Source organism: Ornithorhynchus anatinus, chromosome X1 (assembly GCF_004115215.2).
Source record: "Ornithorhynchus anatinus isolate Pmale09 chromosome X1, mOrnAna1.pri.v4, whole genome shotgun sequence".
Lineage (NCBI taxonomy): Eukaryota > Metazoa > Chordata > Mammalia > Monotremata > Ornithorhynchidae > Ornithorhynchus > Ornithorhynchus anatinus.
This window is the reverse complement of record NC_041749.1, coordinates 70,770,159-70,785,714: the sequence shown is the minus strand read 5'-3', so window position 1 is coordinate 70,785,714 and position 15,556 is coordinate 70,770,159. Positions and strand designations below refer to the sequence as shown.

The 15,556-nt window shown below is 40.4% G+C and overlaps 1 protein-coding gene across 5 annotated transcripts in view; it reads right to left on the bottom strand.

Annotated features, from left to right (window-relative positions):
* DNAH12 (dynein axonemal heavy chain 12) overlaps positions 1 to 15,556 on the bottom strand; it is a 132,610-nt gene that overhangs the window by 71,938 nt on the left and 45,116 nt on the right. For 3 of the 5 annotated variants that reach the window (XM_029050561.2, XM_029050562.2, XM_029050565.2), the window contains exons 26-38: positions 12,305 to 12,457; positions 11,807 to 12,046; positions 11,612 to 11,647; positions 7,697 to 7,942; positions 7,297 to 7,416; positions 6,516 to 6,625; positions 4,408 to 4,591; positions 4,084 to 4,224; positions 2,950 to 3,033; positions 2,659 to 2,847; positions 1,528 to 1,647; positions 886 to 1,074; positions 82 to 230 (exon numbers count right to left, since the gene is read on the bottom strand). In XM_029050561.2, coding sequence (XP_028906394.1) covers positions 82 to 230; positions 886 to 1,074; positions 1,528 to 1,647; positions 2,659 to 2,847; positions 2,950 to 3,033; positions 4,084 to 4,224; positions 4,408 to 4,591; positions 6,516 to 6,625; positions 7,297 to 7,416; positions 7,697 to 7,942; positions 11,612 to 11,647; positions 11,807 to 12,046; positions 12,305 to 12,457 — 1,961 coding nt within the window. The remainder of the gene's footprint in view (positions 1 to 81; positions 231 to 885; positions 1,075 to 1,527; positions 1,648 to 2,658; positions 2,848 to 2,949; positions 3,034 to 4,083; positions 4,225 to 4,407; positions 4,592 to 6,515; positions 6,626 to 7,296; positions 7,417 to 7,696; positions 7,943 to 11,611; positions 11,648 to 11,806; positions 12,047 to 12,304; positions 12,458 to 15,556) is intronic. The other 2 variants (XM_029050563.2, XM_029050564.2) reach the window with 2 other exon arrangements.

The following is a 15,556-nucleotide window of genomic DNA, read 5'->3' as shown; positions in this document are numbered from 1 at the left end:
TATCAATTTGGACATATTCATAAATATATATTAATTGTAATGGAGCAATTTAGAATCTATGCTTTTAACAAAATTCCTTACTTCTCATAGGTAATACATAAGTCCATTAAATAGGTATATCGAATTGTATCCATTGTAGGTACTATGATGTCCTGAATCTTGACATTCCGACTAAAGTCGATACTTTCAATGAATTCATTCCAATGGACCCAGCGGCCTCGATTTCTCAACTGGGAAAACAGAGATTCCAAACATTGTTATAGCCATGAATGTAACAGATTATAAAAGTTTTCTTTATCACTCTTTTGTTCTTGTGTTTGGAGATTTTATCTTAATGAGCAATTTTTCATGCTTTCCATTTTTCTTCTTACCTTAGGATATGCAGAATAACTTTTGATGACCCTGAAGTTCAATGTCCACTGAAACTTCACTGTGATCTGATATTTTTATCACCAACTATTCCTATTTTTAACCTCAACCTTCAATTTCTTCCCCATCAGCCTCCTGCCTGTGTAAATTTATCTAGGAAAAGTCCAATGGGAAAATCCAGCTTCTCCCAATCTTGCTTCAAATTTCTTACCTTTTGAAGATCGCAAAATGGTTTTCTAACAAAAACAAATTTCAGCAACTCAGAATATAGGCATCTACTATAAGCAATTATTTGCTATAAAATTGATTATAGTATCTAAATATATCTGCATGTTTTTGAAAAAGAAACTAGCTTTTGTGATACTTATTTCATAAGCAATGTCTCCATTTTACAGATGAAGTCACTGAAACAAAACTAACCTAAGCTTCATTTAGTAAAACAATGGATCTAGGAACAGAGCCTGGGCATCCCAATATCTAGAATCCAATGATGAGAAATGGCAGCTAAATTCCTACCTCATACATATAGTCGTAGACCAGGCCTTTCTCTTCAAAGTTGCATTCCCATTTACCTACAGCTGCCGGCACGGGGTGGTTTTCATTCTTTCCCATTATAATTTCTCTCAAAAAGGAATCAAAAAGGACTCGACCATTTGTGTCACAACTTCCACCAATGGACCAAATCAAGGAAAAGATAAAGCCAGCCTGTGATGATAGGGTTTAAAGTAACTGTTAAAAAAATTCACACCACCGTCATTATCTAAGGCTTTAGATGCCAACATTTGGGAGCAGATAATGTCTCCTTGGCCCCATGTGCAATTCTGTGTCTCATTTTTTTTTTCCATAGCCCTGCTCCCTTCCCCACCTCAGGTTCATCCACGAGCTCAAAATGAAAAATTCGTGATTCTAATTAGGGAAAACCCATAACAAAGAATATCAAGGAGGACACCATGACTATCCACAAAGCTTCCTGTTGCCTATGTCAGAGATGTATTTCCCTGATTCAGGAATGTCATTTCTCATATTCTAATATCTCTGTAGCTAAGACTATGATGTGACCGAAAATTAAGGCCCGATTGTTAAGACACTTATTTCAAACTATTGCAACTCTGGAAAAAAATATTAAAAAAACAACAACCACAAAGTAAGAAAACCAACCATAATCCAAACACGGGTGTGTCTGCTAGCAGGGTCCTTTTCTAGTAAATTACAAATCAATGTTTCAAAGAGGCGAGTGAGAGATACCACAGCATTGCTATTGCTTGTGGCAACCAACTCCTGTAAAGCAAAAGAATGGAAGAAATAAAAGTAACCAAGGCATCCCCATTGACTCCGTTTATGTTTTACATTAAATGCAGTAAAAGTTTCACTGGAAAATTAACAAATCGTGGAAAGGTAAGATGTAATAGAAAATTTTAATTTGCTCCACTTGGCTAGCCCATCAGCACCTCAACTTCAACATCTCCCAAACTGAACTTATCTTCCTTCCTAAGCCCTCCCCTTCTACCAATCAATCGATCGTATTTCTTGAGAGCTTACTGCATGCAGAACACTGTACTAAGCGCTTGGGAGACTACACTATGACAATAAAATGGAGACATTCCCAGCCCACAACGAGCTTACAGTGTAGAGGGGAAGGATAGACATTAATATAAATACATCAATTCCCAGCTTCCCACTCTCCATGGACACCACCACCGTTCTCCCTGTGACCCAAGCCAAAACCTTGCACCTCCTTGACATTTGAGTATGATTGTATGGTCAATTAAACATTCAATTTTATTTTATTATTATTATTACTATCATTATTGTATTTGTTAAGCGCTTCCTCTGTGTCAAATACTATTCTAAGCGCTGGGATGGATACGAATTAATCAGGTTGGACACAGTCCTTGTTCCAGATGGGACTCACAATCTAAGTAGAGGGAGAACAGGTATTGAACCTCCATTTTACAGATGAGGAAACTGAGGCACAGAAGTTAAGTGACTTGTCCAAGGTCACACAGCAGGCAACTGGCAGAACTAGGATTAGAACCCAGGTCCTCTGACTCCCAGGCTTGTGCCCTTTCCTTAGGCCACCCTGATCCTCATGATCCTCCTTATTTCAAGTCTACTGCTTCTGAATATTTCTGTGACTGTTCTTCCCGATTAGAGTGTAACCTCCTGGCTAGTAGAAAATGTGGCTTGCATTTCTGTTGTTCTCCCCAAGGGCTTAATATTGTACATTGCACTCAATAAGCAGCCAATATTATTATTACTACTACTACTAATGGGTCAAATCATATATACCTTGCAGTTTTTTTGACGAAATCTTAAAGCTGGTGGTATTAACCAGTCAAAAAGGTTTTGCAGAAGATTTTTATGGTCGTTTTGGCATAGAGGTGCCTTTAGTGAATTCAACCAAGAAGTTATAAGTGGAGTCCAGCCTAGTTGCAGAGGCTCTAAATAAATCATACCACAGCGACTGACGGTAGCAGGCTGAGGAGAAAAAAAGAGTCATATTCAGGTTTCAAGGACTTTTGATGTAACAGAGGGAATTGGTAACAATCAGCTACATTAGCCTTAAATAGGCAAACTCACTGAGGCCTGAGAAAGGTCCATCGTTTCAAAGATGAGACTCATGTGAGAAGACATTTGAATGATTTCCCCACTCATCAAGCACAACTAGGAAAGACAATTCCAAGAAGATTAAGAATGTAACAACATAATCTTTCATACTTCCCTCTAGACTATATGCTCCTTGTGGACAGGGAACATTTCTACCAATTCTGCTATATTGTACTCTCCCTACTGCTTAGTATAGTGCACTGCACACAGTAAGTGCTCAATATTCATGATTGATTAATTCCTGACAAGAAAAGTTCTGCTAAAAAAATTAAATGCTTCCCACAATTTGTGGAGCTGAAATGAGACAGATTCTATTCCATCTGAATTTCTAACAATATAATTGCCCAAACCTAGCCATGGCAATATTTTCTTCAACTCCAGACACTTCTGGAGGTGTCTGTGAGCAACCTTCTTTTCACCAGGTCCTCTCCTTTTATGGTCCTCTCCCTAGCATCGTTGCCAGGGAGACAAGTGGGCAGTTGCATTTGCCCTTTATTGCAGTCATCTCCTTGCTGAAACCGAATTCCACTATTCTCAAGTGGCAGTCACTTCAGGGTTGCCAGAGCAACATTAACAGACTACCCTTGAGGAAGGGGGTAGAAACAATCCTAACTGAGATCTCACCTCCTGCTAGGGTCCCATAGCAACCATTGATGCTACATCTTTTATTCTAATAAGAAAGGCAAGTTATCCATAAGGGAAGCAGCGCAGCCTAGTGGAAAGAGCATGGGCATGGGTGTCAGGGGACCTGGGTTCTAATCCTGGCTCTACCATATGTCTGCTGTGTGACCTTGGGCAAGTCACTTCACTTCTCTGAGCCTCGGTCAGCCCATCTATAAAATGAGGATTAAATCCTACTTCCTCCTACTTGTAAGCCCCGTGTAGGACAGGGACTATGCCCAAACTGAATAACCTGCATCTACCCTAGTGCTTAGAACAGTGCTTAGCATACAGTAAGTGCTTAATAAGTACCATAACACCATAATATATAAGCTTCATCAATTGACTCCATCATTCCCTTTCAACGCAATTATATGATCCTCTCCAATTTTGAATTTAATATGTAAAATTACTTAAGCAATCCGGCACTGGCTTTGCTTTTATTACCTTTTTGTTATCATCTAATACTGTGTTCATGCTTTCTATCCACAGAGTGTCGATAGGACCATCAAATACAACCCATTTACGTTCAGGTGATTCTGATGAAGCAAAGTCTCGAAAGGTATTAGCTACAATACCATCAGTCCACTGGAAAGAAAGAAAACAGGGCAATTTAAAACAAAAAAAAACCCGAATTTATATGATGAAATAGGTGGATTTTAATATTCTTGGTACACTAGGTAAAGGTAAGATTTCTGCAAATTCAAACAAAGTTACTCATTTATTGATGAAAGTTTGCTATATATTTTCAAATTGACCAAGTTTTATTACCTCATGAGACACTGGATCAAACTGTCCAAAAAGTTGGCCCATAGTGATGGATTTGGGATTTACGGTTCTGAAAATGACTTTTTGTTCTTCACCATATCCACGGACACTCATGAGGTTTAAAGTATCTGCCAGCATATGCAGAACTTTGGTCTTGCCGGCAAAAGGCTCTCCTACAAGCATAAAGCTGTTGAGAAAAAAATGTTATTCCGAAGTGTTCTGAAATATAATGGTAAATTAAATGATCTAATATGAAATGCTGGTGTTTGAAATTTAACACTGAAGTGTATCTTTTCTTGAACCAGTAATGTGCAGGCATGTATTACATTTCAATTAATAATTTATGCATTTATTTTAAAAATATTTTAAAATGTTTACTCAGATAATATTTGTTGTGTCAGCCTCCTCTCAGATCTCCCTTCCTCCTGTCTCTCCCCATTCCAGTCTATTCTTCATTCCACTGCCCGGATCATCTTCCTACAGAATCGCTCTGGGCATGTCACTCCCCTTCTCAAAAACCTCCAGTGGTTGCCTCTCAACCTCCGCATGAGAAACAAAAACTCTTCACTCTTGGCTTCAGAGCTCTCCATCACATTGCCTACCTCACCTCCCTTCTCTCTTTCTACTGCCCACCCCATACACTCCGCTTCTCTGCCGCTCACCTCCTCACGGTCCCCCGTTCGCACCTGTCCCGCCGTCGACCCCTGGCCCACGTCCTACCGCTGTCCTGGAATGCCCTCCCTCCTCATGTCTGCCAAACTCTCTCTCTTCCTCTCTTCAAAGCCCTACTGAGAGCTTACCTTCTCCAGGAGGCCTTCCCAGCCTGGGCCCCCCTTCCCTCTGCTCCTCCTCCCCTTCCCTCCCCCCCACCCTCTGCTTTTCCCCTTCCCCTCAACACTGTGCTCATTTGTATATATTTATTACTCTATTCATTTTGTTAATGAGGTGTATATCTCCTTGATTCTATTTATTTTGATGATGTTGTCTTGTTTTGTTTTGTTCAGTTTTGCTTTGCTGTCTCCCCCGTTTAGACTGTGAGCTCGTCATTGGGCAGGGATTGTCTCTATCTGTTGCCATTGTACATTCTAAGTGCTTAGTACAGTGCTCTGCACATAGTAAGGGCTCAATAAATACTATTGAGATAGTGAGAGACCCTGCATCTTGCAGTAGCACTACAAACAGCATAGCGTATTGTCCTGGGAGTCAGGAAGTCAAGGGTTTGAATCCCAGCTTTGCCACTTATCTGCCTTGGGCAAGTCACTTCACTTACCTCAGCTGTAAAATGGGGAGAGAGACTGTGAGCCCCACATGGGACACGGACTGTGTCCAACCTGATTTGCTTGCATCCACCCCAGCACTTCCTGGGACAGTGCCTGGCACATAGTAAGTGCTTAAATACCATAATAATAATTAATTATTATTATTGCAGCACTCCTCTTCCTCTGGCTTTACACCTAGGGACTGTTCGTATTGGATCACCCTCCAAACAGGGGAGAAGAAAGAATGAAAAGGAAAAATAAGGGGCAGGTCTACCCCAGGGTGGAGGAAGAAAATAAAAGTGGCAGAGCCAAAGATAATTCGGCAGAAAGAATTTTTTAAAAATCAACTTTAACCAAATTTTCTTTAAAAAGAACCAGAGATAGAAAAAGGGGTAAAACCAGGTAAAATCCCAGAAAAAAAAAAAAGAGGTGAACCTCTATATATGAAGGTGGAGATAAAAAAAATTCTGGGAAAAATAAAAATCTGTGTGCTGCTAAAATCAAAAGACCATGATTACAATTGAAATTCATGCCCTGCTTTCCAATCATTACTGATTTGAGAAGCCCATAAATCACATGCCAGGGACAAAGAAGTTCAAGAGAGAAGAAAAGCCAAATTTTTACACTCTCCCCTCCATTATGCTTGGATAAACTAGCAATGTTCTTCTTCCTACAAATTTTTTGGATAATTAAGATATTATGCTAAATATTCTGGACAGTTTCTTATTTTTCCCTGCTTTCTATAAAAACAATGTTAGCCCACATTATTCTTCCCTCAATTGTTGTAAATGATTTTTAATATAAATTATCCTTGGGAAGATGATAGCAATGTTCAAGAATGTGCAATCTTACCCATGTCTAACAATCATCATTTCATATGTCTGAATCATTTTGTCAACAAACACTTTAACAGGCTGGATGTTATGTTTTTTGCAGCGAGCATAAACACATTCCAAAAAATCCTGCAATCAAAAAATCATAAGGCATTTTCATTTTATGAGAAAGATCAAAAGGAACTTTAAGTCACTCAATTTCAGATAAACATGCAATATGCTTCTAGAATGAAAATAACTGATTTTAATTACACTACTGGGTAATTTTTACTTTACAAGCTAAATACATACTTTCTCCAACTACAATATATGAAAAAAAATTGGAGTATCAGGTAAACTCTTTTCAAAGCAAAATATACTGTTTGTACAGTATTTTTACCTATGACTGTTAGAGAACAACAGTATTGGTATGTTATATAAAACTAACTTTCTGTTATGATCACCGCTGAAAGCACTTAGTCCCCTATATTATGCAGAAGCATTGTACTAAGAACTGGGAAATATTCAATCAATGTAGAAGACATGGTCCCTGCCCTAGAAGAGCTTATACTCTAATGGGAGAGGCCAAAGAACATTCATAATGCCATTATACATTTTTCCCTCTTGCTAATTTTCTGCCATGTGCATTGCCATGTATTTCTTTTCTCTGAGTCAAGATACAAAAGTAATTTTTTTTGGCTATAGTATTATTTTCCAGATTATTGTACTAATGCAAAGAAACCTAAGATAAGAAGTTACCAAAATAACTGAACTACACTAATTAATAAAACTGTATAGAAAAATTATTCTAACATACTTACATTATAATCAGATTCTGGAAGTTTAATGCCAGGAAATAAGTCACTGGTTATTCCATTAAACAAGGGTATGTCATATGACAAAAACTTTGGTTCATTCACATCCTTAATTGATCTCAGTAGCTAAAAGGGGGAAATATTTATTTTACAAATTGTGACGTGTGGTACTTTCAAAAACAAGAGTCTGTAACATCTAGACAGTAGATGCCAATACGTATTAGTGTACATTATACTCTTTATTGCTATACCACCATGATGGCGACAGAAACAGAAATGACAATTTTAAGTGTTGTTTAACAAAAGCAACTCTAGAGATTCTCTCAATTTCCTTATCAAAATTTATGGTCGGCTTCCTTCACAAAGTCATCGTACTAAATGAAACCCTTTCATGTTATATACTCACAAGTATGTCTTCGTCTTCATTGGGAAACTTCAGTTTCAAGTTGCCAGCAGCAACTAATACTGCCTTAACTGCTCGCATTCCATAGTCATAGTGGAATTGAGATGAAAGCTGTTCTGAACAAAGCCTGTAGGTCATTACTATCTTCACAGACAAGGGCTTTGCATTCAGAAACCCATATGAGTAGAGAGAAATTTCTGCTATGAGAGCATAGTTCGGAACCATCATTGCGACCGTTCGAAAAAGAACCTGAAAGAAGGTAAGGAAATACATTTTGTTACCGTATGAGAAAAAGATGAAGTCTTCATATTGGGGCCTTCGATGGAAAATCTACTTTTTTTGACGAGGAGAAAAAAGGGGAAGTCAGCCTTGATAGAGATAGAAGGAAAGGATATGGAAGGGAATGGTCAAAGGCCAGGTGCCACAAGGACTGACCAGAGTCAGTAATTGCATCAGTTAATCAATTGCATCAATCATATTTATTGAACACTGAGTTTATAATATAACAGACACACTCCTGGCCCACAATCTGATAACAGTCTAGAAGGGGAGACAGAAATTAGTATAAACTTATGGATATGTACATAGGTGCTGTGGGGCTGAGGGAAGGGTGAATAAAGGGAGCAAATCCAAGTGCCAGACCACTGCAGAAGGGAGTGGGAGAAGAAGAAATGAGGGTCTAGTCAGGGAGGAGGTGTGCCTTCAATAAAGTTTTGAAGGTGAGGAGAGTGATAGTCTGTCAAGTATGAAGAGGGAGAGCGTTCCAGGCCAGATGACGAGATAGACAAGATTGAGGTGCAGTGAGTAGGTTAGCATTAGAGAAGGCAAGTGTGTGAGGCTAGGCTGTAGTAAGAAAACAGTGAGGTAAAGTGGGAGATGGCAAGGTGATTGAGTGTTTCATTGCCTATGGCAATGAGTTTCTCTTTAATGCAGAGGTAGATGGGCAACCACTGGAGGTTCTTGAGGACTGGGGAAACATGGACTGAACTTTTTTGTAGAAAAATGATCCTGGCCACAGAGTGAAGTATGGACTGGAGTACGGAGAGACAGGAGGCAAGGAGATCATCAAGGAGGCTGCTGCGGTAATCAAGACAGGATAGGATAAGTGCTTGGATTAACTTGGTAGCGGTTTGGATGGAGATGAAAAGGCAAATTTTAGCAATGTGGAGAAGGTTGAATCAACCAGATCCAGGTCCGTAGCAAAGATCTGACCACCACTAGGTTTCAGGCAGCATGGAAACGGAGCTGATCTTTTCACCATCAACAGTCAATGTCCCTTCTTTCCATGTGGGATGCCAACATTTGACTTTCTTCTTTTTTTTTTTTTTTTAACTCCCTCATGCTGTTCTTTCTGGTGTTAATTCATCTCGCCCCCCCCGCCTGCCCCCACCCCCCGCAAATCCCGATCCCTAGGTTTCCAGCCTCATTCTGAGCCAAGGGGTGAATGAGATCAGACACATTGGGTTAGAGTATCAGACAGGGTCAGGTGCAGAGGGTTGGGAGTTGCCTGAAGGTTGACATGACAAAGATAAAAGGAATGGATTGGAGTCAGGAGCTATGTGATTTTTTTTTGGTGGGGTGGGGATGGGGGGAGAGGGGGACAGGAAAGGGAAGAAAATGGCCTAGGGCCAGGTGCCACAAAGACTGACTAGAGTCAGCAGTTGCAAGGATGGGGAAAATGTAACTTCCCCAACAGCAACTAACCCTCCAAACTGTCATGCCTGGACTTGTTCAGCCACCAGGAGAGGGGTAATAGACAAGATTGGAAGCTGCAGGCATGGGGCAGAAGGGTCTGCCAGTTGATATGAAGATATGGAGTTAGACCGAGCAGGGTGGCTTGGGAGCTGTGGAGGCGGAGGAAGATGAGCCAGGAAAGCTGGGGACATGGAACTGGGGAGTAGCATGAGATCTAGGAGTTGCATGGATGAGGGGCAATCCAGGTGACAGGGAGTAGAAGATTTGGACAGAGATTGGGATTGCAGGAGGTGAGAGGAGGGTTTGGATGTAGAAGCAGTGGGGAAGAACGATAATCTGGGTCTGTGGGGGATTGGAGAGGAGTTGGACAGATGGTAGAAGGTTAGGTAGTCATGTGTCCTCCCCCCTGACCAAGGCACATCTTGGGAGGGAAAGGGTTGACAAGACCACGGATCTGAGGAGGAGCTTCCTATCCTCTCCTGCTCATCTGTGGAGCTGGACCCTTTATCCTTTCCTTTTCCCAGATGACGCCCACTACCTCTAACTCCATATCTTCCCCAATCAATCAACGGCATTTATTGAGTGTTTACTGTGTGCAGAGCACAGTACTACCCACTTGGGAGTACAGAATTAGCATACCCTTCCCTGCCTAGAACAAGCTTACAGTTTAGAGAGAGCTAACTCTTCGGATTGTCAGGAGCAGGGGAAGAACTGGGTTCTCAGCCAAGCTTTCAAAACCAATTTTCAGGTGACTAAGTCATGAGCAGGAGGTACTTGCCACAGGGCAACTCACCATACCCACTACTGTGGCAAGTAAATGCATCCTACTGTTATATTTCCAAAAGGTGGAGAGTAGAGGTAGGGACAGAATGTTGGAGGGAGGGGAAGGGAAAGGAGGTTCAATAGCAATGTCCAAGGATGGAACAATAACTCTGGAGCTAATAATAATAATAATAATGGTATTTTTTAAGCACTTACTGTGTGCCAGGCACTGTACTAAGCAATGGGGTAGATAAAAGCAAATTGCTTTGGACACAGTCCCTGTCTCGTTTAGTAATCACAGTCTTATTCCCCATTTTACAGATGAGGGAACTGAGGCACAGAGAAGTGAAGTCACTTGCCTAAGGTCACACAGCAGACAAGTGGAGGAGCTGGAATTAGAACCCATGACCTTCTGACTCCTAGGCCCGTGCTCTATCCACTACACCAATGCTGCTGGTGCCAGACTGCAATTCCTATCTTCTGGGAAACTCTTTCAACTTGACAGGCTAGGAATATTATCCCAAAGCCTTAAATTAAATCATTAATTGAGGAGCAACTATACACCAATTGCTGGACCATAAAAGCACACACAGAGAAAGCAGTAGCATGGCGTAATGGATACAGCATAGGCCTGGGAGTCAGAAGGTCATGGGTTCTAATCCCAGCTCCATTTGTCTGCTGTGTGACCTTGGGCAAGTAACTTCACTTCTCTGTGACTCAGTTCCCTCATCTGTAAAATGGGGATTGAGACTGTGAGCCCCACTTGGGACAGGGACTATGTCCAACCGGATTTGCTCGTATCCACCCCAGCACTTAGTACAGTGCCTGGCACATAGTAAGAACTTAACAAATACCATAATTATTATTATTATTAGAAATGAAGATGACTGTGAGCATGCTTAGCACAGTGCTCTGCACACAGTTAATGCTCAATAAATACCACTGATTGACTATGAACCATTTTTCTAAATCTGCAAAGTACTATGGACTGATAATACGATTTCTAAAGCAATTCTACTGGTGCTACCTCCATGCAGCGTGGAACACCAAGTGGTAAGACAGACTCATAAAAACAGTGGGGGCCCAGAACACAGTTAGTCGACTATAATCAAAGTTATGCACATCACACTGGACATGTGACGTGAATGGACAACAATAGCCTACCCAAACAATAGCTCTACAGCGAGCCAAAATGAGGCGACATGAAAGACAGTGAACGGAAGAAAATTTTTGAAGATACAATGAAGCAACACTTCAAACAAATGAGGTAACTGTTGTGGAGCAGAAGCTTTGGGACGATAGTCACACCAAGAGGGATAAATGAAAACGGTTCCAGGGACGGTGAGTAAGAAATAGCAACAGTCCAGCAAGGGGCAGTCTTTACATGCACACAGTGTAGAAGGGATTGTCAGTCATGCATTGGTCTTGACCACCACATTGCACACGCTGATAAAATCTCACCATCAGAAGCATCATCTTCCAGACCAAAGAATATATCTATAACCCAAAGAAAGATATCTGTGAGGTAAGCCTCAAAGTTACCAGACTAGGAAAAAAAAAAAGTAAATGGTGGCATAAGTGTAAAGTTGTAAAATAAACCATTACATGTTTAATACATTATTTTTGAAAATATGAGTTATTAGGAAAACACATTACCTTGAGATTGTCAGGCAATTCAGAACGTCCTGCATACCCAGGATTCATAGTAATCGCTACAAAACAGTTTGGATTGAGCTTCAATTCTGTGCCTTCAAAATTAAACACTTCCAACTTCAATTGAATAGCTCTCTGAATACAAAGAATTTGCTGAGCTACCACAGACAACACTTCCAGTTCAATTCGATTAAATTCATCAAAACATGCCCAAGCACCTGAAGAAGCCAGTCCTTTGAAAAACTAAAAACAAAGACCATGATTTTGTTAAAAATAAAAAAGACATGTGCTCAGTGGGTTAACTTCAAATAATAATTTAATTATGACCATTTAAATTATAGGCCAAAGAATAAGTGCTATACATTGTTTAGCATGGTGTGGACATCCACTTGATGTTTAATAAGGAATTTGGGCTTTTTAAAAAAAATTGTTATTTGTTTTTAATCAATGAAATGTAGGTGTGGATTTGTATCTAAAGAAGCAAGCATTTCATTCATTTACCTTTCCCATAGCTAAGTAATCTAGGCCATCTGAACAATTGAAAACAACACATTGTACAGCCAGGGCTTTAGCCAAGTCCTTTGTAGTTTCTGTTTTTCCTGTGCCTGCTGGGCCTTCTGGAGCTCCTCCAAGATTTAAATAAAAGGCTCCAATCTACCAAAAAAAAATCAAAATCATTTTAAAGGAATCGGTTAGGCTTAGTTTAAAAACATAGAACAGACACATTTATAATAAAATGATTACTGAAATCATGTTTAATTTACCAGAAAAGACTACAGTACTGAAGAAGGAGCAGATGGGAAGCAGCAGGGCCTAGTGAATAAAGCACAGGCCTGGGAGCCAGAGGACCTGGGTTCTAATCCCAGCTCTGCCACTTGCCTGCTTTGTGACCTTGGGCAAGTCACCTCACTTGGCCTCAGTTTCCTCAACTGCAAAATGAAGGTTCAATAGCTGTTCTCTCTCCTACTTAAGATTATGAGCCCCATGTGAGACAGGGACTGCATCTTGCACTTAAAACACTGCTTCAAACATAGTAAGCACTTAAGTACCATTAAAAAAAATGGCATTTATCACCACTTTGTGCTAGTTTCAGTGGCAACCTACACTATATGTTACTGTACGACTTGCTTCATTTTGCTCCAAATTCACCTGAATGTAGTAGGAGTAAAAATATTAAGGATTGACTGGAGTCAATGCACTGTACTAAATTCTTGGGAAAGTACAACAGAAGTAAGAAGCCCATTTCCCACCCACAAGGATCTTACACTCTAACAGGGAAGACAGATTTAGAATTACTTAGAAAGAGAATAGTCTGAAAAAATAATTGACTGCACAATTGATTAGACATATATACACAAGTGCTGAGGAAAGGCAAAAATAAATACTTATGTGCTAGAGGTGGCTGCCAGGCTGATAGCTCGGGAGTTGGGAGCAACAAGACAAAACCATAACATAGTATGCATATAGGCAAATGTACAAAAATGGAAACATTTTCTCTGATAATCTTTTTTCATTCATTCATTCATTTAATCGTATTTATTGAGCACTTACTGTGTGCATATTCCCTGCCCACAACGAGCTTATAGTCTAGATGGGGAGATAGACATTAATATAAGGCAAAGCATATGTATCAAATAATCAATCAATGGCATTTATTGAGTGCATATTGGGTGCAGAGCACTGTAGTAGGTGCTTGGAAAGTACAATGTAAGAGTTGGTAGACACATTCCCTGCCCACAATGAGCTTACAGTGTAGAGGAGAGGCAGACATTAATATAAATAAATTATGGATATGTACATAAGTGCTGTGGGGCTGAGGGAGGGGCGAATAAAGGGTGAAAATCCAAATGTAAGGGTGATGCAGAAGGGAGTGGGAGAAGAAATGAGGGCTTAGTTGGGGAAGGCCTCTTGGACAGATGTAAGCTAAACTGTAAGCTGTTAGCTGCTAACTGTAGCTGCTGTTAGCTGTTAACTGTAACTCTCTAAACTGTAAGCTTCTTAAAGGCAGGGAACAGTTCTGCTAATTCTGTTGTATTGTACTCTTCCAAGTGGGTAGTACAGTGCTCTGCACACAGTAAACACTCAATAAATACTCATCTAACTTCACTGCATTTGGGACACTGGAGAAACTGGGAGCATTTCAAATTAGAAAATCAGTTATGAAAACAGGTCAAAGTCTCAAGGCAATGGATTCCCAGGCCACAGTTCTTTCTACTAGGCAATCAATCACTCATTCAATTGTATTTATTAAGCGCTTACTGTGTTCAGAGCACTGTACTAAGCACTTGGGAGAGTACAATATAACAGAGTTGGTAGACAAGTTCCCTGTCCAGAAGGCCCTTACAAAATGCTGAAGGATGCTACCTAGGAATATACTGGCAAATCCTTCCCAAAGTGATATAGATTCTTGTGGTGACAATCAGTCAATCAGTGGTATCTATTGAGTGCTTACTTTGTGCAGAGCACTGTTCGAAGCACTTGGGAGAGTACAATACAACAAAGTTGGTAGGCATGTTCCCTGCCCACAATGAACCATTTACTCAACAAAAAGCTTTGAGGCATTTTTTATGCTTATGCTTGAGGCATTTTTGCTTTACTCAAGTGTTTTTATTCATCCTATCAACTAGCAAACCTATCGGTTTATTTCTAAAACCTACCTACTTTCTTTTCCTGTATACTTTGCCCTCAACACCTTGGTCTTCTTACTTTCTTCTGATTCCCAATTTTCCTCCTGCTTTATATCCACCCAAATTTTCCTGATTTTACTGAGCTCTTCAGTACATATGTTAAAGATTTTATAGAATCATAGAGATGGAAGGGATCTCAAGATTTTATTAGGCCTAGCCTCTCCCACCAGGGAAATTATATAACTAAAACCAGCCAGGTCAGACATTTGTTCATTCTTCCTTTTAATATCTCCAAAGACAGAAATGTCAAAATCTCCTCAGAAGGTCTACTTGTGAATATTTTAATCACTTTGTGTCATTTTTCTCTGGGCTCTCTCCAGTTTCTCCATACTGTTTTTGAAATGTCAATACCCAAACTCAACCCAGTATTGTAATAAGGTTCTGACTAGTGCAGAGTAAGAGGTAGAATGACTTCCTGGCTCCTGTGCCAACAGGGCTATAACATGCATCTCAGTACCATGTTGGCTATTTTACAACAACATTATAATATTACTGTAAGCGCTTTGTCAATCAACTCTATTGTACTGTATTCTCCCAAGAGCTTAGTACAGTAATACAGTGTTCTGCAAACACAAGCACCCAATAAATATCATTGATTCAACCTAACTAATCTTATTTATTGAGCACTTAATGCCCTTCACTCCACAGAAACCACTCTCTCAAAGGTCACCAATGACCTCCTTCTCGCCAAATCCAATGGCTTCTACTCCATCCTAATCCTCCTCAACCTCTTAGCTGCCTTCAACACTTTGGACCATCCCCTTCTCCTGCTAAGGTTATCCAACCTTAGCTTCACTGACTCTGTCCTCTCCTTGTTCTCTTATCTCTCTGGCCATTCATTCTCAGTCTCCTTCATGGGCTCCTCCTCTGCCTCCCACTCTCTCACTGTGGGCGTCCCTCAAGGTTCAGTTCTGGGTCCCCTTCTATTCTCCATCTACACCTACTCGCTTGAAGAACTCATTTGCTCCCATGGCTTCAACAACCACCTCTATGTAAATGATACCCAAATCTACATCTCCAGCCCTGATCTCTCTCCCTCTCTCCAGGCTCACATCTCCTCCTGCCT